The sequence below is a fragment of the Brachyistius frenatus genome, unplaced genomic scaffold (genome assembly GCF_029030835.1).
Source record: "Brachyistius frenatus isolate BFR_SWC_R1_liver_20210118 unplaced genomic scaffold, ASM2903083v1 Contig_75, whole genome shotgun sequence".
In the NCBI taxonomy this organism is placed as follows: domain Eukaryota; kingdom Metazoa; phylum Chordata; class Actinopteri; family Embiotocidae; genus Brachyistius; species Brachyistius frenatus.
In genome coordinates this window covers 1,043,689-1,069,506 of record NW_027210674.1, presented here as the reverse complement: position 1 = coordinate 1,069,506, position 25,818 = coordinate 1,043,689, and the positions used below count along the sequence as shown (strand labels likewise).

The window sequence follows — 25,818 nt, the reverse complement described above, 5'->3', positions numbered from 1 at the left end:
CCAACCCTAACCCTAACCCTAACCCTAATGAACTAATCAGAGATCCAATGAACCAATCAGTGATCCAACGAACCAATCAGAGATCCAATGAACCAATCAGAGATCCAATGAACCAACCAGTGATCCAGTGAACCAACCAGTGATCCAATGAAAACAGATTGAAGGCTGAGTCTTGAAGATCTGCCAGTAAAGAGCCCTTTTAAGCAGTTCTCAACCTTTTGTGTTTGAGTTCACGCCATCGCCCAGTAGGACAAGCAGACAACACACTCAGTCAGTTTTTATTATACACATACACATTTTAGAATACCCACACCTTTCTACATGAACCTGCTGCTCCATCAAACTGTCAGTGATCTGCACTTCATTTACTCCTGCTGGATAAATGATCCAAAGCCACCGAATTCCTCATTGTTATCTTGTCAGCGATGTCGAGGTAAATCCAGGAGCTGCAGCTGATAATCATCGCCTGCACAAACAACCAACGATGGAATAGACTGATTTATTTTCAGAAAAAACTCATTTTAAACTTAGTTAGTTTAGTCATTTAAAGTTTGTTTTCTTTTGCAATTAAGTGTGCACAAGCTGGGAGGGTCTGAATGCTTTCAGAAGCCACGATGGAGCCAAAACAAAAAGTTTGCACGCTAAATTAAATTCTGTAAAAAATAATAAATCGGGAGTGGTGATGAAACAGTTAAAAAAAAAAATCTGTCGCATGGACTGTATCACTTCCTGTTAAGCATAGAAATAAAACGTACAGTAAGACACTACAAGAAGATGATCGAATATGCGTGGTTCCATGTATCGAAGAGTCACTGCCAATCAATATTTATCTGCAATCTTTGCTCTGATCTCTTTTTAATCAACGCACACTCTTCAGATCTCAGTTTGATGTCTGTGGCATTTCATCAGAAATTGATAATAGAATGTATAATTTATTTTTGTAATAACTCCATTTCCATTGTTCTGATCTGTGTTGCCATATCACAGATTGAATTTGAAGCTTAATTGGATCAAGGGGAATATCGTCGCCAACCAGAAGGGTCCAGTGTTTCTAATATTCCCAATTAAAGCAGTAGTTGCTGAATTCTGTTCTGATGCGCAATCAGTAGTGTTGCTCTTTAGACAATCCAATTGGTTTGATAATGTCAAGTGATTTGGACACAGAAGAAGGATCATTCTGCGCTCATCAATTATGAAAGAGGAGCGAGACACCGACTAGAATAGGGCACTGATTAATCTCCCCTTTTCCCCTATCGACCCCCCCCCCCCCATGTCCATCCATAACTTCATTAGACGCACTCTTTACATTCGTGCCTGTCATAATTGCAATTCGAAGCCCAGTTTTTTAAAATTAGCCTCTCTTTGTCCAGCTGTTTCATCATTTGGCAATTCAATACAAGCTTGTATTTCTCATTTTCTACACTGCAAACCCACACAGATCTCGTCAACAATAATTAAAACTGTTCACGGTGAGTTGTGGTTTCTAGAAATAGCCACAGACTTCAGGAAATGGGCCAACTCACAGTGATCTTTGCATTTAGTCCAACACCACTTGTGTGCTGTAGTCTGACTGACTGTCATACAAATCGGACAGACGCAGAGATTCAATGCAACTCATACCAGTCCTACAAGTCAATCAGGGGTGCAGGTATGTCATAAATATCAGGATATTTGTGGAATTTACACCAGATTTTTTTGACTACAACGACGGTGTTGTAGAGTGTGAAACCAAACAAAGGAACAACACATGTAGTAACATGGAATTTGGAGAACATGCGAAGATATATTTCACCAAACTTCACAAAACACAGTGAGGTCCTTCCAACAAAACATGACAACATTATAGAGAGGAAACCAAAATTACAAAAGTTACTACAGGAATGACATCTGGTTAGAAAAACTAACTTTTAACAGGAAGAAACTTCTGAGCCTCCTCTGGGTTTAACTTCTGTTCATTAAGTTTATCTCGTCTAATTTCTGACACACATCGGACTCCTCGCTCAGTTCATTTATCCACTGCAGAGCCAAACCATAGGGATTAATTAGATAATCTAACCCGATTGTGTCTTGATGGTTCAGGTTGTGAATTACAATCTCATTGAAGTGTTTTCGGACATTTACAAATGTGAAATCCTTCATCAATAATAGATGCCACATTAGATTGTGCCTGCAGTGATGCCTTATTCTGTTAACATGGCTCCTCCCATTTCTGCACCAGTGCATGTGCTTGTTTCCTTTTTTATTTACAAGATGAATGGGATCATTTGCATATTGAGCGGGGATGTGGGATCTGATTATAAATGGTCCCTTGAGACGCATGTGGAGATGCATGATAAGGCCAGGTGTGCTCTCACCTACTTAAAGCTGGCCACTTCAGATTAGATTACCTGTGACAGATTTTGAATGGCAGGTGTCCCTTTTCCCTTTGATTGCCAATATTGTGTCCTCATTATGTTACACAAACAATCTCCAAGCAGAAGCAGAGTGCTTACAGCACATATGGAGGTATATGCTCCACCAGAGTCTGGTTTGATTCCCTGCTCTCTTTCCCCACATTTCCTGCCTGACACTAACAATAATTCTGTTGTCATTACCCTAATGAGTCCATCATATCTACATATTGTGTTGGTCCTCTTCCATTGAGCCGCCATCTTGCCATGCTCTATTGTGTCCCAGAAGGGACAAACCAAACACTGGCTAAAAATATTTTTTGGTGAGTTTCACAGCTCCTGTAGATTCTCTTACATGCTTGGAAGGGGAGGGTGAGGCGACGGGAGTTCAATCCTACACACTGCTTCTTAAAGATTGATTTCCAGTTGTGTTAATTTTCTATTTTCATCCAGTTCACCAAAACACTTTGTTTATACTATGATCTGATAAATACTGAAGGCATTTCCTTCCCAATTAAATTATTGGAGGGCTAAATTATCCATCAATGCCATCTATGTTTGTTAGCTGGGGGTCTTCTTTTTATTCTTTGGTGATGCATTAATTTGCTTCTTTACACATTGCCACATTCTTATTTTGGGAAGAACTTGAGTCAAGCTTTGAAGTAATCACAGTGCATTCACTTTTCTTGAAGGAAGTTTGGTTGGTTGGGACAGCTTCAATATCTTTTTAATGCACCAACAACATATTAGGAGGGGTTGATGAAAATATTCTGTCACAGTTATCACCAGAGGTTCATGGTTAAAAGGCCTGAAGCCGTATGTGCAAAGAGCTGAGACAGTGCAGGGTGGGTTGCCGTGGTTCCATAATTACTGCTCCTGGTTGTGATGACCGACTGACCAGTTGGGACCAGGTGACAGTGACGAATAGCGATGTGCCGAGAGCTGAGTGCTGAGCCTCTGTTCTGCAACAGACTCCAGACAAATGAGCTCTGCCACTGACTAGATGGACTACACACAGAAACACACAAACTGGTTTCACTTTTCCCATCGGAATTTTCATTGAAAGAATACATTTCCTTTCCCTTTTCCGCTGCGAAAAGTCGGTCTGACGTCATTCGACATGGAAACGTTTGTGGGGAAAGAAAGATTTATAGTCAGCGCAAAAATAAGTCACTTCATGGTTAATTATTTAGGTCGTACTAATGAGAGCAGGGTCTTGTGTCGTGAAAGGACAGACATCGTCGCTATTTCAAACAGTGTACATTAGTACATCCAGCAGAGAATGGAAAAACAATCATTGTTAAGTGTTGGCGACATTATGGGCTGCGTGTTTCTTCACTAGACCTGAAGAGTCGCCTGTAGAATACCTGAGATGTACTTCACCACCGGTAGAGAAACAAGCTGAGGAGAGCCTGCTGTAGTCTCTCCTGACAGGCAAGTTGTCAATCAAATAGTGTGGCTGGCCGATCCCGCAGTGATTAGTGCCCTATTAATAGTTTTACTGGATGGAGAGGTAAAACGTAAAGAGGGCCCAGAGAGGTTTCTTTGGATGGAGTTTGTTGCCTCGGTCACAGCAGGCTTCTTTTAAGTGCCACGAAGCTAGCAGCTTACCATTACCATCACGGACTGTGACTGACAGGTACTAATATACCTCAGTGAAATATCAATAAAAACACTTTGCTGCAGGGGAATGTGTCACTTCATGAATTAATTCTCGTATAGGATTTTAGCTGCTAAACAGTTTGGCGTCCCTTATGTCATATTTTTTATCTCAGGATGCACCAAACTTTATAAATGGGAGACAGGTCTGGACTGCAGGGATTCTCAATCATGTTACTGAGTTAATGTTGCTAATTAACCTAATTAATTGAGATGTTCCATCAGCTGTTTTTTTTTTTAGCTTTACCCAACTTTTCCAGCCATTTGTTATACCTGTCCTAACTTGTTTTAAACGTGTTGCTGCCATCAAATTCAAAATAATCACGTGTTTTTCATAAAATAACATGCGTGATTTTTGATTTTACGCAGTAAAATACAATTCACATCATTTCCCTGTTGTTGTTGTGACTGAGTTGTTCAGCATGATTTGTGGGATGGTGGGACGTAAATTTGGTACTCTGTCTTTTCAATCAAGCACTTTTCAGGGTCGTTATTCTCTCAGTTGTTATGTTATGTTATTGTATTTGTACAACTCTGACTGAACATTTGATTGATCCCGGCTTCTAATGCTCTCTCTCTCCTTTCCTGGTGTTCAGGAGCAGTGGTCATCGCCTTCGTGGTCTGCTGGCTCCCCTATCACGCTCGCCGCCTCATGTTTTGCTACGTCTCTGACTGGTCCGAGTGAGTAACAGTTCTTCTCAGTGAACCTCCAGCAGCTTGTTTGCTCACTTGATCCATACAGAAACACACCGATGCTGCATTTACTGTCCACACACGCACATATGCACCTTCAAATATACACATCATCTACACAGTTTCACGCACATATGCTTGAACCCTCGTACGAACACACACACACTATTATTGGCTACAGCCGTCATTTAGAGGGTCATCAGTTAGTGGTGTCTGACAGAAAAGAGCAGGTCAGATTCATCTTCCTGATTAGATTGCCTTCATTTAAAATTCTCATCCTCTCTCATTCACTCTGTCCCTCTCTTTTTTCCTCTAGCTCTCCTCTAATGATTAGCCTTTCCAAATTATATATTGTTTTCCTAATCAAATCAAACAGACACCATTCCAGTAAATGGAATTTGGTGCTCAAAAAAATGCTGTCCTCTGCTTTTATATACATGATGGACAAACTGTCTTTAAATGTGGCGGCAGAAAATAATGCATCCTCACTGTCCATTAAATCAAACACACAAACCAAATGGTTTCAAGGCTTTCTGAATAAATACGAACTTAACAGCATGATGGTACCCTCCAAATGTTGAAGACAGTTTGCAGAGATCTTAAATCTTTCCAGGAACATAATCCCGGATATCTGGGCCTGTGTAACGGGTGGAAAAGTGTCTGGGATTAGCATTCTTTGGATGTAAAATAAAATGTGCTGCAGTCAGTGGAGCTCCACGAGACATGAAAGCAAGTATTATAGAGACAGCTGCTCGGACATCTTAGGGGAGACTCCAGATGAACCAACATGCAACCGTGACTACAGTTTTTATGTTGTTTACAAGGTTAAAAATGAAGAAGCTTTAAAAAAAATTAAAGCACTAACTGTAGCAAACAATGACAAACAATGATTTGTAAAAGTTGATTATAAATTAAATCAGACTTTCGGTTATCTAATCTCTCACCAACATATACAACATTACAACTTTCTATATGACGAAGAATTTGGGAGGATGATTTTATTTTTTTTATGTTTCATTTTGTGGAAAGCTTTTCATCTCTGGTCCTCTGTGTCTCCCTCTGCTGTGTTACCTGCCTGCCTCACCAACCTCACCTGCTCTCTGTTTCCTAATCAGCTCCAGCTGCTCTCACTTTCCAATCACCTCCGTCAGTATATATTCTCCCGGTTTTCATTCCCTTCTTGTCAGTTTGTTGTTAGTTTGTGTGCCATGTGTTTTCCTCGTGTTCCCTCATCCGCTGCTGCAGCTTCCTGCCTGTTTCCCTCTGTGGGATTTTGGTTTCCATCCCTCTTCTTGCGTTCAGGTCCAAACTCCTCAACAGTTGAGTAAAGTTTTAAATTGTATTTCAAAAATAAAGTGGAAATTTTGAGGATAAACTGAATCTGAAGTAGGATTTCATCGACTCATCTTGTAGAATCACACGTGATAAGGAAGTAGTTTGATTTGCTCTCAAAAGTTCAACTTCAATCTTGGAATGTAATTTTACACTGGAAATATAATTTCAGCTTTATTGTTGACATTTTGGATTGTTTTTTCTTGACATTTTAACTTTTTTTTCTTGTGGGCAAAGTTAAATAACATTCTCTTATTTTTGTTATTCCTGGAAGTGGCCCTGATACTTGGTACATATCTCTTAAAAAAAAATTTAAAAAATTAAAAAATTGTAAACTGCAATTAGGGATCTCTTCAAAAAATGTTTTAAGACAAAACTACCAGGGATGATGATAAATGGCTGAGCTACAGGTACAAAATAGAGTACGAACAATATAAAATGGGTACGGTGCACAAAGCAAGGTTACCTTTTTAGCACAAGTGCAGTCTACATGCTCGCCATGCAGACGTTCCACATAGTCTCAACTTTTCGACCGCACTTGATGGCAAGTTACCTGTTGTTATGTGCGTCCCCAAACACCCCTCCCACAGAAGGACCACCATAACAATGTTTAGAAGAAGAGAATTCCGCTAATGAAACTATAATGAAAACATTTATTGACTTTACTGTATTTTATGAGAAAAGTTAAACACTTTTTGAAAGGGAATCTTTTGAAGTCGGAGGTTTTTTGCAGCCCGGCCCTAGTGGTCCTCAGTTCACTTCTGCATTGGCTTCACTTCAGACCCAGCGACTACATCCATTTTTATATGCAGGCTTATGGACTGCACGTGACCAGTGCTGTCTTCCAAACAACATACTTCCCTCAGTACACTAACTAATAGTGCTCTTCCATGTCAGGACTCTTACTGTGTAGTGCAGGAACTTTAACAGAGAAGTGATGTTTCAAATCACACTGTTGTTTTGCACTGACAGGAAATGACCTCATCATGTGAACACGTCAGCCTCAAAAATATCTGCAGCTTTAATTATTTTACCCAGAAATCAGTGTGTTTTTGTGTCCTCTGTTTAACACTCAATAAACACACTGATTCTTCTGTCCAGCAGCGGCAGTGGAAAAGAAACACTTTCAGGAACAGCTGCAGCTTTCTCAGACACTTTTAATTTGAAAATCCTTTACTTCGGTGGCCCCGCCCCCTTCCTCTATGGAGCCAAGATGGCGACCGTTTAGGGTGGAAAGTGTCCAGAGTTTCACACTTCTTCTTTTTTGGAGCATTCTGAGTGCTTCATCCTGGAACTTGTAGTGTTCTGATGGTTCTGTACTGACAGAGAGAACACACTGATGTACTCAGAGTAGAGAGTTAGTACACAAGTAGAACATCTGGAACACCAAGTAGAACGTCTGGAACACAAGTACAACATCTGCAATGCAAAGTACAACATCTGGAACATAGCTCTGGTTGTTGTGGCCCTAGAGAGTAGATGTTATAAGAGCCCTGCTGCCAGTTCGTCAGTGTCCACTCCTGGTATTGCAACAAAAAATAATTTCCCCATCAAACACTCAGAGACGTCTGTAAAATTGTTGAAAGGACACCACTGCAAATAAAGTCAGTCATTACTGGAAAAATATTTCACTTTCCCACATTCTGGAAAAGGTTTTAGACATGAATGAGTGAACTGATGTGACAGCAACTGTAATCCTTTATTTTGTGATGAAGAATCGAGTGTTCCTCAGACACGATCATGTCGGGTTCCTTGCCTCTCGGCTTTCCTCTGCTCCTCTCCATCACTGCCCGAGGACGAAGACTAAACTTGAAACATTTCTTATCTTTCTGACATGAGATTAACGCTTCTGTAGTCTATATGCTCTTCTATTTATCTACGGAAAGCTAAACATCTAATGTCTTATACATGCAAGAGAGGAGCTTATAATGTTACTCAGATGATTAATTTACTGATGTGGTTATTATTTCACATCACATCCTACCCTGGTTGTAAAAACATTTTCTTTAAAATAAGTGGATTGTGCTACCATTGTATGGGTTGGTGTCCTCTGTACTGTGCCTGCAGTGGAGTTATTATTGAGAGGCAAGCTCTTATTATTCTCTTGGTAGTATTTTTTTTATATTTTTTGGGGCCACAAGCGCCCCAGAAACTGCAGGTAGAACATCAGCATGACTTTCCTGGAAACAGCGCGAGTCAGCTCTCACTCTGTCTGCAGCACTGAAGGACAGCCGTCTTCAATTTCAGACGTAAAAGGGTTTTGTAAATACGTCTCTTCTGCAGGACAAAAAGCAGCAGTTGAATAAAGTTACTTTGTCGCAGTTGGAAAGGATATTACAAAAAAACGTTTCTTTTATCTCTCTTTCTCACCTGTTGAGATTTCCTCAGCTATCAATCTTGTTAGACACATATGGAGGCAGAGAGAGTGAAGGAGTGGAGGGGGCCGAGTGTGACTTCCTGTCAGCCTCTACCTCCAAGAGAGCCTCTAATCTGAACACTAGGCTGCATCTTCTAATTGCAATTTCCTTAATTTATTTGAGGAACATGATAAAGCGCCAAGCCTTTCTAAACTACTGGTGTGGCTCATATTCACATTTTATCTGTTCTTGTGCATTTTATTTGGTGCCATACAAATAAAGTGTATTATTATTTGTATTATAATCACGGTTTATCAAGTTTATATGTACATGTGTGAATTATGTATTTGAGCAATAAGTCGTAGCTAAACAGAATTTAGATTATGATAACGAAATAAGGCATTTCGTTGAATTTTTTTATGCTTCAATCAACCTTTTGTTGCTCATCTTTTAATGGCCAGAAAGTTTCAAAATATTAGATAATGGTGCACAAATTCCAGGACATAATGTGAACATAAAATGTATTAATCCCATGTAAGTCTTACTGGTTTTGGTCATCCATCTGCTGTATAATCAGTGCTAAAATGTCCCTAAAGTTACCATGGTAACCGACACCATACCAGAGTTGAGTCTGACAGTCTGACACGAGAAAGAGAACCATGCAAATCTCAGGATGTGATTCCTGGGGGACTCTGAGATCGATGTGATCTGACCCGGTGTGTCTCTGAAGGTCCACCTTCCCTCAGCTGACTGCTGATGAACATTTGACCATTTTAACTGGTCACAGCAGGAAACTAAACAAGTGACAGCAGAAAGTTTGATGACATCCACGGGGATTCTGGTCATTGACATCACACTGGATTAAAGCCTTAAACATTTCAGGAGTGAATACGAACTTTCAGGACTTTTGTGAAGTTTTAAGAACTGTTGGAGGAAGTATGCCCTTTTTTTATGGGACTTTTTTTTAAGCTCCTTCTTCAGGGTTGGTACTCTCCCAGCCCATAAGGAACTACAGCGATATAAGTACGGTAATTCTTTACCGGTAAAACATTAGCCAACATTAGATTGAAAAAAATGGAACACGTTCATCCCCATTGTTTCGTTTTGCCTTATTAGTATTGTCCTGCCCATTTCAGTCTGTTCTCATTGTTTAGTCGTATTTTTGTAAAATATTATTAAAATATATATTTTATAAAAATTAATAAATAGATCTCAAAACCATGAAAAGAATTTCAAGCAGATTGTCTGTGTCTTTTCCTCCATGTTTTCCTTGGTCAACAAGAGAAACTTCAGTCAGCCATTACTTCAATACATGATGTCACTGCAGGTTATTCATGTGGACATCAGTATGTCATAGTTTTGATGTCTTCAAGAGCAACAAAATATAGAGATCCCTTTTAATGAGTCCGAACTTCTGACTGGTCCTGGAGGTCTGAAATTTCAAACCTCTGAGTTGAATCAAACACAATCCTTTTGTTTTCTCGGAGAAAGCACTGCCTTCAAGACAATAGTCAGGAAACAAGTCTCTACCGAGCGAACATCACAGCTTACATGAAAGATGGTAACATGACTGCTGTCTTACTTTACAGGAAGTGCAAAGATAAGTATCTGTGGCTGTCTTTGGGTTAAGGTATCATTAAACAGATTGAGGTACAGGAAGCATTGTGACATTGGAAAACGCACCTGTGCCTTTCATCATGTGTCATTACAGTGAAATATGTCTGCAGCTTGAGGAGGGTTTTCTATCAAAGTCAAAATGCTGGCAGAGCAAAGACTCACCAAGACTTGTATAAACAGCGGCCGCAGAATTACCTGAGTATATATAATGGAAAGGTCGTGTTCAATACACTGCCTTTCATTCATCTTTAATGGGGTCCCTGTGTGCAGATAGACAAATACGCCGTTGACCTGCTGCACGCTTCACTGACCCTCATCCATTGCAGGAGCAGAGCAGATCGATACACAAGATTCTGGTAACTGAGATGACGCTCTGGAGTAGCGGGACACATTCATATGTTAGGACTGCTAACCTTTTCTTTTTCCCTTAATTCTCATTTGTGTGTGTGAAGATGTCTGTGACAGGCCCCCAGCCCTCTGTTCGCTGCATCAGTCTGCAGCAGGGGTGTCAAACTCACTTTAGTTAAGGGGCCACATGCTGCCCACTTTGATCTCAAGTGGGCCAGACCAGTAAAATCATAGCATAATAACGGATACATAACAACAATATTTCTCTTTGTTTAAATCATTGGTGAAGGTTTTTGGATGATAAACCCTATTTTAAGATCTTTCTACAATAAACTAGAAACATAAAGACCAAAAACTCAGACATCAGCCCACTGTTTATCTGCCCCGGCTCTCCTCTGCAGATTCCCTCGCTTTGTGACGCGTTTCACGTCAAACACGTCACAAAGCGAGCAGCGAGCGCTGCTGCCTCCGGAGCAGACGTCGCATTTACGCTGTTTTTGAAGCAATTACTGGATCGATTAAAAAAAAAAAAAAAAAAAAACGTTTGTACTCATAAACCTCCATATTCTCATAGAAATGCAATTTATGTCTTTCTGTAATTTTCACACTTAGCAAAGTCATCCGGCGGGCCGAGCTGGACCCCCTGGCGGGCCGGATCCGGCCCGCAGGCCGTGTGTTTGACACCCCTGGTCTGCAGGGTAAAGGGAAGAGAGAAGTTAGGTGTGTGGAGGAGTGGTTCCTTACAGAGAGCCTGTTTCACCCTCTCAACCGCCTACTGGCACTGCTCCGTCCACTGGACCGGATCTGAGGCACCTTTCCGGGTCCGGTCGGTCAAGGGGCTGGTCAGCTCCACAAAGCCCGGGATGAACCGCCTGTAATAACCGGCCAGCCCCAAAAACTGCCTCATCTCTTTTTTAGTCTTAGGGCTGCGATAGCAGCCATTTTGTCCACCTGAGGGCACACCTGCCCACCGCCCCGGTGGTACCCCAGATATCGTACCTCCCTCCGTCCAACTGCACATTTCCCTGTTCCCTGGGTTGGCGGTGAGCCCAGCCTGCCTCAGGGACTCCAGCACCACGCCCACCCGCTGCACATGCTCCGCCCAGGTGGTGCTATGGATGATGACATCATCCAGGTAGGCGGCAGCACCCGGTCCAAGAGGCGTTGGAAAGTGGCCGGGGCACCGAACAACCCAAAGGGAAGCGTGGTGAATTGGTATAACCCAAACGGAGTGGAGAAGGCCATTTTTTTCCTTGGACTCTGGCGAGAGAGGAATCTGTCAGTAGCCTTTGGTTAAATCCAGGGTCGTAAAGAAACGTGCCGTGCCCAGTCGATCCAGGAGTGCGTCGACCCGGGGCATTGGGTACGCATCAAATCGTGACACATCATTCACCCTGCGATAGTCCACACAGAACCGTATAGATCCATCCTTCTTGATAACAAGAACAATGGGGCTACACCAGGCACTGTTGGACTCTTCTACTTCTCCCATCTCCAGCATAGCAGCCAATTCCCTTTGAACCACTTTCCTCTTGTGTTCAGGTAACCTGTAGGGTCGCAACCGCACCGTCACGCCCGGGGACGTCTCAATATGATGTACTATGAGGTTCGTGCCTCCTGGCAGGAGGGAGAACACATCAGCAAACTGCTTCTGCAACTGGGCAACGTCTGTTCTCTGGGTCCCGGAGAGATGGGCGTCACAAGGGAGCGAGGCAGGATTGGTAGATTTTGGAACCTCTGGCCCCAGCTCCTCTCTCTCTGAGAAACAGACTCCGCCTCTCTCCATGCCTTCAAGAGGTTGAGGTGGTAGAGCTGTGTAGCTCCGCCCCTGTCAGATCGCACCACCTCGTAGTCGGCATCCCCTACTCCCCTTGTGACCACAAAGGGCCCTTCCCACTTGGCGAGGAGTTTTGAGCTGGAAGAAGGAAGTAATACAAGTACCTTTTCTCCCGGTGTGAATTGCCTCAGCTTGGCCCCTCTGTTGTACAGCCCTTGTTGACGTTCCTGGGCCTGGAGCAAATTCTCCCGTGACATCTGACCCAGTGTGTGGAGTTTTGCTTCGCAGGTCCAGGACGTGTTGAATTTCATTTTTCCCAGAGCTCGGACCTTCCTCCCAGTTTTCTTTAAGCAGGTCGAGCACCCCCCATGGTTTCCTGCCAAACAGCAGCTCAAAGGGAGAAAATCCCGTAGAGGCCTGGGGGACCTCCCGCACTGCAAACAACAGAGGATCAAACCATTTATCCCAATTGCGTTCATCCTTGTGGATAAATTTACAGCTCATGGACTTTAAAGTGTTATTCAGATGCTCCACAAGACCGTGGGTGATAAACACTGGTCCAAATAGACTTAATGCCCAGTAATCCGTAAAGTTCTCTCAGTGTTAGTGACATGAACGAGGTGCCTTGGTCAGTCAGAATCTCTTTTGGGATTCTGACTCAGGAGATGACCTGAAACAGAGCCAGGCAACACTCTTTACAGAAATGCTGCGCAACGGCACTGTCTCGGGATACCGTGTTGCGTAATCCACCAGAACTAACACAAAGCGATATCCCTGTGCGCTCCGGTGAAATGGCCCGATGAGATCCATGCCAATTCTTTCAAATGGGACCTCCATTAATGGTAGAGGACACAAAGGCGCTCTTGGAATGGCCGGCTGGTTTACCAATTGACACTCCAGGCAGGATGCACACCAACAGCACACATCCCCCCAGATCCCTGGCCAATAAAATCCGGTCATTATCCAGTGCAGTGTTTTTTCATATCCCATGTGGCCAGCCATCGGGTTATAATGAGCCGCATGAAAAATAATTTCCGGAGTGGCTTTTCGGCACCAACAACTGGGTGTTTTCCTGTCCTGTCTGAGTGTCATGACTCACTCTATACAGCCTGTCCCTAATCAATGAAAAGTGCGGGTATGACTCTGCTGCGTCAGGGCGCAACAACTTATCATCAATTCTTATCACTTGGTCAAAGGCAAAGTGTCGAGTATTATCACGAGACTGCTCAAGCAGAAAATCCTCCATGGAGTGTAATTCGGGAACTGGTGGAGTCTCCACGGGGGGCTCCGCTGCTTCCATCTCCCCGTCTGCAGTGTCGGACAACCTCGCGTCACCGCTGAGCACAGCACACATATCACATGACTCCGTCTGCCATGAACGCACCCCCGCACACTGCCCCATTAATTTATGAAACCCGGGCCAATCTGTTCCCAAGAGTAGGGGGTGCGCTTTTTCCCTAAGTATCTAATTTCCACTGACGATGCCTCCACCGATGCCCCGACATCTGAGGGGCCCCCTGTAGGTTGGGAAGGGTACCCGTAGCTGCTGGGACCTGTGGAGACAAGATAGGAGGGAGAGGGTGAGACGGCGGAGGTGGTAGTGGCCAAGCCAAGAGCAGTGGCTGGACCCTCCTCCGAGGGGCAGGAGTCGGCTGAGCTGGAGCTAGCGGCCGCCCGCCATCTTCCGGACCACTGGGGTGGACAGCAAGGTGGTCCTCTGCCAAAATGATGGCCATATTGAGCGATGCGGGACGGTGGCAGCGGACCCACGTCGCCGTTTTGGCTGGCAGACCCCCCAGGAACTGTTCGACAACCACCTTCTCCCCCACCGAGCTCCCCGGTTGCAACCACCTGGCTGCGGCATCCCTCAGCCACTGGGCATGCGCGAAGGGCCGGTCCATGCTCCTCCGGTGAAAGGCCTAGCTGGTCCAGGATGGCTTTCCTTACGTCAGCAAAGATGTTCCTGGCAGCTGGTGGAAGCCCCAGGGCCGCCGTTTGTGCCTCCTCCGTCAGGAGAGGCAAGAGCCGGACTGATCACTCCGCCGTGGGCCAACCGCCGGCCTCCGCCACTGCCTCGAAAATGTCCAGGAATGACTGAGCGTCATCAGCTGCAGTCATTTTATATAGGGCCATCCCCGCCACTGTAGAAGAGGCCGGCGGCGGCGGAGCTGCAGCCAACTGTGCTGCGAGCCCCTCGAGTACCTGAGCCTGTCTCTCCGCCTGGGCCAGCAGCACCCCCAGGAACTGCCTGTTGGTCTCAGCAAGGTCCCGCTGCATGGCCACAATCTCCCCCATCATCTGTCCTAGGGCGAGGACCGGCTGCGCCGGCTTGCCCATCTGCTGTCTGTCCATCTCTCTGCTGAGCCCCACAATGGGCGCCAGTGTGACAGGCATCTTGCCATCACCGCGGGTTCTTTCAGCATGAATGACAACAGTCCTCTGAAGTATGGTTTACAAGATGTTTTAATTCCACTGACCACAAACATACAATAAATACATACAGAATTTCTGTGTGCGCATCTGTCCAGCAGCCACCCTGCTGCTCCATGTCCTCCGTAGTGAGTCCGTCTGGTGACCTGCTTGGGTTTTTATGTGGGTTAGGGAGGGACAATCAGGGATGTGATTCAGCTGGGGCCAATTAAGCCCCTTCCAGGCACCGTTCCCTGAACCACTCCCCCAATCAGTGCCTCCTGCAGCTAAGCCAAATCACGCCCCATCACCACAATGTCTTTACGTATTTTCTTGTTTGAATGTTACAGAGTTTCCTCTTTAGTGTCTGTTCATCCCGGCTTTGCCTGTTCATAGAAAGAAATACACGAAAGAACTATGTTCCCGAGAAGGTTCTCCACTGCTCCGATGATGCAACCCTTAAAGTAAAACTAATTCACGTTTGTTTGTGCTGACAAAATGAGTGTAAACCACAGACTGTACTGTACATAAAAAACTTGAATGTGAAGCTTTAGTGTCAGCGAGATAAAAAATATGTTTAGACTTCGCCCTCGAGTGGTGATGGAGAGGAGCAGAGGATACCGTAGAAACAAGAAACCCGACATGATCGTATCTGAGGAACACAATGTTCTTCATCACAAAATAAAGGATTACAGTTGCTGTCACATCAGTTCATTCATTCATGTCTAAAACCTTTTCCAGAATGTGGGAAAGTAAAACCTTTTTAAAGTAATGACTGGCTTTGTTTGCAGCGGTGTCCGTTCAACAGTTTTACAGACTTCTCCTTCATAATGGTGGTGAATGGGAAAATTATGTTTTGTTGCAATACCACAAGTTGTCACTGTGACAAACTGGCAGCAGGACAGAGTCTCTCTTATAACATCCTCTCTGGACGGCCACTACAACCAGGTTACAATTATGCACACAGACCCCTCTGGACATCCAGGTGCAGCCTCTGGGTCTGAAAAGTGAAGCATAACTAGCACTGCTGAGGGGAAACGCTATAAATATACAACACGAGCAGAAAAAGTGATGAGACACTTCTTTGCCTTTGAATCCTCAATGAAAATGGTAAACTGGGGATACTGGACAGGACATTTCCACGCTGCTTTTCCTCTGAACAACCTTTCTTGCTTGACAGCTGAGAGCTTACGTTTGAGCTCTTCAAGATCACATTCATACAGACTGGCCGAGACAGTTTCTCTTGGGAGTTCAGTGTTTGTATACCCCCCATAATATCAAAGTTTGTTTCACTGAAACATCTTCATCTCTAGTCAAGACAAGTCAATTTTATTTATGTAGCACCAACTCACAACACGTCACTGAATGGAGAGGTAACAAATAATAAGCAGAAACTATGGGAGAGAAAAAGCATGACGTTAATGAGATGTGATGGTGAGATATGAGTTATAGAGAGTTAATGAGTGAGAGGAAAGAAGCTCAGTGCATAACGAGGTCCCCCAGCAGCCTGGGCATATAACAGCATCACTAAGGGTAGGTTCAGGGCCACCTGAGCAGCTCTAACTTTTTGATAAAGATTATGCTTTATCAAAAATAAAAGTTTTGAGTTTAATCTTAAAGCTAGAGAGGGTTTCTGCCCCTCGAACACAAACTGGGAGCTGGTTCCACAAGAGAGGAGCCTGAAAACTGAAGCTCCGCCTCTCAATCTACTTTTTGAAACTCTGGGAACCACAAGCAGGCTGACAAAGAAGATCTCTGTCAGGATGATGTGTTTCTAGTTCCTTGTCCCTTTCCTTGCACTTTTGTTTTCCTACATTGAACTTTACAACATATCCACTAAGCACTTTTGAAGCTCCCTCTTTGTAACCTTCTAATGAAAGGAAGTGACCATATTTGGATGAGCTGGGAGAGGAGCCAGCGGTGGATCTGACTGATCTGATTGGAAACTTGATGATACTAGGTCCCGCCCACTGATAGCTGTAACCTGACTGCACCACAGGCCTGTCAATCAAACAGACACGCCCCCAAAAACAGGTCTTCTTGAATCTTCTTTTCTAATGAATGAGGGATTATTTTCAGATGGACCTCCAGAAAACTAATAAGAAGGAGTGACTTTAGCTAACAACACCGAGATAACTGATGGACACATGTTATTCACTTTGGATTTGATGAGAGAAGTTGAATGGGAGTCTATGGAGCCGGAGGCTTTTTGGAGCTGACCTCTAGTGGCACTCGGTGGTATTGCAGCTAAAGACACTTCTGTGTCGGAACCATTTTTCAGAGCAGAAAGCTACAAACACTTTTATTCACAGTCAATGGGTACCATCAAGAATCTTCATAAATACTGCTAGAATTTCCATTCATGTGAGGTCTGTTTGTGTACAAACACAGTTTGCCCACCTGGTATCCCATGTTTGATTCATGTCTTCTTGAACTGACATCGATCTCTGGTGAACGCAAGAGTCTGACATGAACACACATTTTCAGAAGGAATTTCAAAAAAGCAATCAGCTTTATGGACTTCTTTCACTGCATCAACAGTAAAACGGTTGAGACCATGTGCACTGCAGTGCACATACGTTCAGGCTTTGCTGTCATTCTGGCTGTAAATCCACTTCACTTATCAATCACGATCTTAACTTGGACCGGTAAGATTAGATTTATATTCAAGGCCAGACTTTACCATTTTCTGGGTGAGTCTGGCTGCATCTGATTAACTGGCTGTCTAGAAATCAAAAAAGCACTGTAATAGTACCTGACCTTAGACGGTTGCTCTTTTTTTCATCTTTTGTTTAATCTGCGGTGACAAAGAAAAACTCGCTTCCCTTTACTTCCATAATGTCTTCCCGAATCATATCTGCCAGGCATTCCAAAATTTCATTCTGAATGGTCTTACCGGTATGTTTTGCATTTCCTGTCATACATTTTTTGCGATCAAAGGATTGTGTTTTGAAATCAACCCCATTATTACCAAGAAGTTCCCTTTGTTTTGTGATGCATCTCTCTCAAGGTGTCACCTCTAATGTTGGTGGGTTTTTGTGTGCTTTTTCCAAAGCATCTACAACAGACATATTTGCCAGAATTTTCATGGAATTGACATGACCTTCAGATTTTTCATGACACTTACACCCCCCATCTATGTACTCTAAACTAAAATATATAAACGCAATACTTTTTGTTTTCGCTCCCATTTTTTATTAAAATCTGCGAATCACCTTTTCCAAAATAATCCATCAAGATGCTGATTAAACAGCATGATTATATATGAGGGGTGCGCTGGACAGGTAATAACAACCGGCTATACGCTGCTGCATTCAAATGGAATTCGTGAGCTTGTGGTTACATTATGGGAAGTTGTGCTCACAGTATACTTGTCGTTCAAGTGGTGAAGTTATGAGAAGACCGTTGCTAAGAAACGGCAACATGGACGGCGTCTAAAAGCCACAGGCCTAACAATTTTAGTAAGCTGGCAGGCATGTAACGTAAAACAGGAAATGCAAAGACATAATGACAAGCTGTTGGAACCTCATCATCTTCCTCAGACAAATTGTTTAAGATATAATGAAAAACTATACATGACTAAGATTACAATATATTAGCTTAACATCGAACAAAAATGTATCTTCTATAGCCTTCGCCATTTCTGTAAAAGTCATCAAACATGTCACAACTCTGGGCTTCCTGAAAATGTCAACTTCCTATGTCATAAATACCAGAAGTGAGCAAAAGGTTAAGAGAAATAAACATTTTGTGGACATAAATATGTTTTACCTCAAGTTATTAAAAGTGGTAGCAAAAACAAAAGTGTTGCTGTCAAGCCTACGTGAAGTTTTAGCCTGAGGCAGGGAAAAGTGTCAACGCCAGCCATTACCATCTTTGTCTTGTTAAAGGCCTTCCTGTCACCCAGCAGCGTTCGAGGAAAAACTTTCATCTCAGTAAACGTTCTCAGTTTCAACCTCCCTCTGGTCTGTGCATGCACTGATACACATAGCTCGGTGGACAGTGATGACTGCTGCTCATCCTTCCCATCCTTGACATGCTTTTCTGCTTCACTGATTCCTGCTTCTTTAGTGGGGGTTTTTTCTTCACAAGGAAAAAAGTCTCAATACTTTGAGACCTTTTCATTCATCCTATTGTTGCTCTTTCCCTAAATGTCTACGGTGTGACCCTAAGAAATAACAATACATATTTTGCAGTTGCGTAGTAAAGTCACAAAATAATGTTTCAAACACTTGGCTATTTCCGAGTAATCTTGACATAGATATTATATGTGGATGTAATATCACTAACACTATATACCCTCTCTCAAAAATCTTTAAAAAAACAGACATTGGAGTTTTAACTTTTTGACAATTACGTCACTAACATGCTGTCATTGCCTGGTGTGTTCGTTGTTGGTTCATCAAGGAAAACACAATTTTCCCTTCGCCTTAACTCAGCGTCACAAGACTTCCTAAAATCATGCCTTTGTTCTCTTTTCCTGCATTACAAAATTGTCTAAATATATTTAGTTCAAGGTATCTTTCAATTAGGAGGCCCCTCGTCTTGCTAACTTTTGTTATGCGATACCTATTTCACCCAATAAAAACAGAGCACTGATATAATGGCTTCTTCTTAGCGCAGATTGTCATAAGATTCACCACAACCACAAAAAAATGGGTGGTCATAAGATCCTGGGCCCTCGGCCACCTTTAGCCACCCAGTCGGTTCTACCAATGTTTTAGGTCAGCTGGCAAATTGTCCAGGATGGAGATCCTCAATGTAGATTGCCGAATGACTATCACAGGTGGCTTATTTCTGCGTTAGCGTTTGCTCAGACTTGAAAACAAACATTTTGTACGATTTTTGTAAAATACATTTTTTTGGGAAGCTGCAGGGAGCTTATACTTCTTGCCCTGATAAACCCAGTTTTGTATAACTCAATGTTTCCCCAAACCCCTCATCGGAGGTGGAGAATGCCAACTTAGCATGACCCATAGAGCCACAGTCAACACATCATTGAGAAATATACCCAAGTTAAAATAAACCCGAATCATCCTTTAAAGTGTGTTTTCACACTTGAGGATTGCAATTACAGTTTCTTGTATCTTACTTATGTTGCATACTGTTCTTCCAGTCTCCAACACTATCCTACTCCGCTTCTTTCCTTCTTTAGTGTCTCTGTACCACTCCCGTTCCATTTTATGTCATCTTTATATCCTTAAAGTCCCTCTCCTTTCCTGCTGTGCAGCTTAATCTCCCACTTCCTCCGACTTCCCAAATGCAATCGGAGACAGAATCACATCAGTCAGTTACAAACATACAACACCTGTGTATTGCAGAGCATACAATAATATTTATATAGTATGATATTTCAACTCCTTATGGTACATGGACTTCAAAAGCCAATCTTCAAGATGTGTCTGTGTAATTCCAGCATTGGAAAAATCTTTTTTTCTTTCCTGTTGCTGAGGCTTTAACAGCATTAAAGCCAAAAACTGACCTAAAGTCTCCAGTACAAACTTGAAGACACTCCCTCGATAGGGTTAGGGTAGTGGAACAGCAAGGCCTAAAATGAGCATTATTGGGTTAGTGACATATGTGTTCAACATCCTTTAGTAGGCACTTAGCATAAGTCTGTCTGTATGAAAAAAAATCGCATTAGTCTGTTAATTCTCAAAACAGATATTCTTTAAGTATCTGTCCAGTGAAATAAAGACAGATATGATTTGAACTTTCATTAACATTCTTTAAGGACAGGACAGGACTAGCCGTAGGCTTCAGGGTTCCGACATTCTCTTTTATATGCATTAAAAAAACAGTTTTAAGAATAAACGTCTCACTGCAATCAAAAATCAAGTTTGTAAGTAAAAATATATGGACTGAGAATAAAAAAATTTAATCGTGAAAAAATTGAGATTCAGATTGATTCAGATCCACCGCTCGCTCCTCCCCAGCTCATCCAAATATGGTCACTTCTGGCTCCAAAAAATAAGACGGTGTTGGCCGAAATGCCAAAGTTCAGGTTTCAATTTACAATTTACAAACCAATGCTTGATGTCACTATGGTTGCCGCTTGAGGTGAACATGTTGCTATTGAACTTCATTTCGGTTGTGCTCTTAATTGTCCAGCTATAACATTAGCATTAATTTGCTTGCAACCCACCATCATTTATACTATACAGTTACTTATTTATACTTAAGCTGTATGTTATACTACACATAACTATATCTCCCCTCTCTTCTGTTTTTCTCGCAGTGACTTGTACGACTTCTACCACTATTTCTACATGCTGACCAACGTCCTCTTCTACGTCAGCTCGGCCATCAATCCAATCCTCTACAACCTGGTGTCGGCTACCTACCGCCAGATCTTCTTCTCCACGCTGCGCTACTTCTGCGTTCTCTGCCGCCACAAACCCAGGAGGCAACCGCACCCCCTGACCCGCCACTCCATCAGCATCTCCAGCAACCACACCCTCTCCACCAACATCATCAAAGAGACGGCATACTGATTGGGCTGCAACGGAGGACACTTTCTTTCACTGTAAACCCATCTGCCGCCGCTTTGTGGTCACTGGTCCAACCTTATCATGGAAATTCTGCCGTTGGGTTGGACACCGTTCCAGTATGGCGATGACCGTCATTTTCATGTGATCCACTGAAAGACCAGTGATTTAATTTCAGACGCACATTTTCTTGTGTTATTGTGTGTTGTGTAAAGATCAGCAAAGATCCAGCAAAAAGAAAATAGAATGAAAAAAGATGGACATAAATGCAATAAATCTGTAAAACATAGGGATACTAATGTAAATATTTTATATAATGTGTTTCTATGTACATGTTTCTATTGGACCAATTATTCACACTCGCTCGGTGCTATACAGTGTAAATGGCTCTACTGTTTTAGTGTTGTTAAGCATCAACTTATACAACCCCGTTTCTAAGAAAGTTGGGATACTGTGTAAAATGTAAATAAAAACAGAATGCAATGATTTGCAAATCACATAAACCCATATTTAATTGAAAATAGACCAAACACAACACATAAAATGTTGAAATTGATAAATCGTATTGTTTGATGAAAAATATCAGCTTATTTTGAATTTGTTGGCAGCAGCACGTCTCAAAAAAGTTGGGACAGGGGACACAAAAGAAACGCCTTTAAAAAACACCTGATTAAACATCAACTAATTCGGTTGCCTTGGCAACAGATCCGTAACATGATTGCTTGTAAAAAGATGATTTCAGTGAGTCAGAGTCTCTCAGCAGTGAAGATGGGGAGAGGTTCACCACTCTGTAAAAGACTGTGTTGGAAAATAGTGCAACAATCTAAGAATAATGTTCCTCAACGTAAAATTTTAAAGAATTTGTGGATTTCATCATCTATGGTTCAAAATATCAATAAAAGATTCAGAAATCTCAGTACATAAGGAAAAGGCTGAAAACCCTTATTGGATGGCCATGATCATCGGACCCTCAGGCAGCACTGGTTTAAAAAGAGAGACAATTCTGTAGTGAAAATCACTGCATGGACTCAGGAACACTTTTTTGAGACGTGTTGCTGCCATCAAATTGAAAAAAAGCACATATTTTTCATAAAACAATACAATTTCTCTGTTTCAACATTTGATGTTGTCTTTGGTCTATTTTAAATTAAATATGGATTTGCAGGATTTGTAAATCATTGCATTCTGTTTTTATTTACATTTTCACAGCTTCCTAACTTTTTGGGAAACGGGGTTGTAAAACTAAGAAAAGTTATTTTTCCTGAAAAAATGGCCTCTGGCAATGCTTTTACTGCGGCATGATTTAACTATCCTTTGTGACATTTTGGGTGAGCATCTGTGGCTAAATCTGTCTTCAATGTTAGAAAAAAACTGGGCAAAAAGTAGGTATTTCTCTTCAACACATGGTAGATTGGCAGCTGTACAGGAAGAATCTCTTTTTGGCAAAAACTTTTGTAGAACAGAGGCTGATTCTGGAACATCCTTGTGACGCTGCAGGGACCCTGATTTCCACAGGATTTTGTAACTAGTGCAGAGAGGACGCCTATTTCTTGTAAAACATTTCAGCATTCATAACAGCCATTCATGACAGGATTCTGTCATCATAAGTAATAGAACCTGAAAAAAACTTTAATTTAATCACTGGTGTTGCAGAAACGTCCGATATCGACATCAACTGGAGATAGGTTTGGTTTAACAACCATGTGCTTTTATAGTAAATGTCTCTACTTAGTACTGCAATGTCATAATAGCACATTATTTCGTTAGATAGTTTAGTTAGCTTTTCCCTGAATATGAATGGCTTGTTCCATGTGATGTCAGTACTCTGAGTCAGTTATGCACATTTTGTAGAGTGTGAGGGAAATACTTCCCCATGTGTGCACTTACCAGTTTCCGATTCTGTTTCTTTGCTTTAACTTATTCAATCAATGAATCAGCAGCACTGAACCATTTTGTTCACAACACGTTATTTTCAGGTGCTGTGAAAAACTTTTAGACACGAGGCCTTTGTGACTGATTTCAATCTGCTACCAGTGGAAATCGATGGATTTCATTATACTACAGAGGCTATTGTAATGACACAGTATCGGAGTCATGACAGTTGAATCATAACTTTTGCACTACTTATTCTTTCAAAGTACTAGTTTTGAAGTCTTATCTTGGAGCCTGTTTTCATGTTTACCAAGTGACACCAAAGGTTTCAATAGCTTACATCGGCTAAAAAGCACTAAACTCAAGGGTTGATGAGAAAGTTTTTAGATATGCAAGAGCTTGAACAGGACAAATTGAAATCTAGACTCTACGATGGAGCCATATGAAACTTTAAGGCATCACCAGAGTGACTGCCAGCCTATCAAATAAATGACCTGATATTTCACAGCTTGAGTGATAACTTTGAGTGTAAGTCAGAGCGTCACCAAATTCAGCAGAATTCATCCTCTGGGGACCACGTAACAAATGCTATATGTGTTCGTGATATTTCACAAAAGAAATGAGAAAGAGAAAGAAATGTGAACCTCAAAATGACACAAAGAAAAGTTAGGGGGTCACCAAAGTCGGTAAGATTCATCATCTGGGGACCATGTGCCAAATGTTGAGGAAATCCATATGATCGTCTAGATTAGATATGGGATTCACCTGCTGGGCGCCATGAATGTGTGTATCAAATTTTATGGGAATCCATCCAATTGTTGTTTGGACCAAAATGGTGGACCACCTCAGATTGACAGCCATGGAGCATCCTTGCTAGCATGGCTAAAATTAAACATTTTAAAATGTGGAAAAAGATTAGCAGCTTATGTGTAGCTACTCTAACACATGTTACACCTACCTTTAGCCACTAAATCTACAACGTGCCCCAGCACTACTGTTCCATTGTAATAAGTATTTGACACTGCTCCCACTCTCACAATGCATACCGCTGCCCAAAGAAAAAAAAAAAAGTTCAGCCTCAGTGTATTAGTTTTCATTACACCATAACTACCTGTTTTAATATAATGTACTTCGTTATCAACGGTGACAGTTACTTGCTGTACTTTGTATTGGTTGATCTGGCTCTGTGTTCCTGTGCAGTATCTGTGTTTATACTGTATATTGCTTTATTATATGTGCTCAATGAGAACTTCACCAAGCCAAACATCAGATTCCCACACCAGACAGCCGCACTGAATGAAAAAATACTGTACCTTTATATGAGCAAACAACTCAAACTGCTCATGCAGTTTTCTCGACTTTTAACTGTACTTGGATGTTTTCTAACTCGAATGTGTCCTTCACAGTATTTAAATCAAAGGAATATTTTGGTTATTTTACTTGGTGATTCAGATTTGCTGCTGTATTACATTTCTCTAACAGAATGTTATTTCATTTCATCATAAAGAAAAAAAGAATTAATAAAGAATGAAGATATATCCATATAATACAGTGATGTCCAGACTTTGCTCTTTACAGTATGTCTCTCTGTGTCTGTCTCTGTCTCTGTCTCTATCTCTGGCCACACACAGTGCAAGGATATACAAACCGAGAGAATTGCCCACTTAATGCCATTTAGCAGAACAGCGTTTGACCTTTTCTAAAGTACACTCCTGATACTTAACCGCTGTCGGCTTAAAAAAAAAAGAAATGTCCCTCACAAAGCACATGCAAGCCCTGTGTCTCACCAAGCTGTCAGCTGATGAATCCCATTGGACATTAGAATAGGCTCCTCTGTGCACCAGGTAGTCAAGCCCCACAGCAAAGCCTACAATCTGTGCTTCTTGTTCATTTCAGTTTATAGAGAGGGTAAGAAATATAAGACAATTTCTCTGGACAGCTTCTGCAGTATTCAGGAATTAAGAGCAGCAGGCCTTGAAACCAAATACAACCCTGTTTCCAAAAACGTTCAGACGCTGTGTAAAATGTAAATAAAAACCGAATGCAATGGTTTTTAAATCATGTAAATCCATATTCAATTGAAAATAGACCAAAGACAACATATCAAATGATGAAACTGAGATATTTTATATTATTTGAAGCCAATTGATGCCATCAAAAGGCCTCAAAAAAGTTGGGACAGGGGCATGTTCACCACTGTGCTGCATCACCATTTCTTTTTACAACACTGTAAACATTTGGGAACTGAGAAGACCAGCTGCTGGAGTTTAAAAAGTGAAATGTTGTCCCATTCTTGCCTGTTAAAGGATTTCAGCTGCTCAACAGTTTGCTGTCTCCTTCATTGTATTTTTCATGTCCTGATGCTCCAGATGTTTTCAATGATTGACAGGTCTGGACTGCAGGAGGCCAGTTTATCAGCGGACTCTTCTACTAGAGAACCATGCTGTTGGAATACGTGCAGAATGTGGTTGGACGTTGTTCTGCTGAAATAAACAAGACCTTCCCTGAAAGAGACGTTGTCTGGATGGCAGCATATGTTGCTCCAAAACCTGAATATATCATTCAGCATTAATGCTTCCTTCCAGATGTTCAAGCTACCCATGCCATGTGCACTAATGCATCCCCGTACCATCACAGATGCTGGATTTTGAACTGTGTGCTGATAACAAGCTGGATGGTCCATCTCCTCGTTAGACTGAACGATGCCGTGTCCATGATTTCCTTAAAAGAAACATTTCTGGATCATGTTTATCTTTGGTATCTTCTTTGCATTGTAGAGTTTTAACCTGTATTTGCTGACGCAGCGGTGAACAAAGGTTCAGACGTTACCATTCACACTTGGTGAAATGAACCACACAAACAGAGCAATCCCACCA

At 42.1% G+C, this 25,818-nt stretch overlaps 1 protein-coding gene across 1 annotated transcript in view; it reads left to right on the top strand.

Moving 5' to 3' along the window:
- ntsr1 (neurotensin receptor 1 (high affinity)) overlaps positions 1–24,489 on the top strand; it is a 51,407-nt gene extending 26,918 nt beyond the window's left edge. The window contains exons 3-4 of the mRNA XM_069708413.1: positions 4,646–4,730; positions 20,821–24,489. Of these exons, the coding sequence (XP_069564514.1) occupies positions 4,646–4,730; positions 20,821–21,076 (341 nt within the window). The 3' untranslated portion in view covers positions 21,077–24,489. The remainder of the gene's footprint in view (positions 1–4,645; positions 4,731–20,820) is intronic.
- The last annotated feature ends 1,329 nt before the right edge of the window (positions 24,490–25,818 follow it).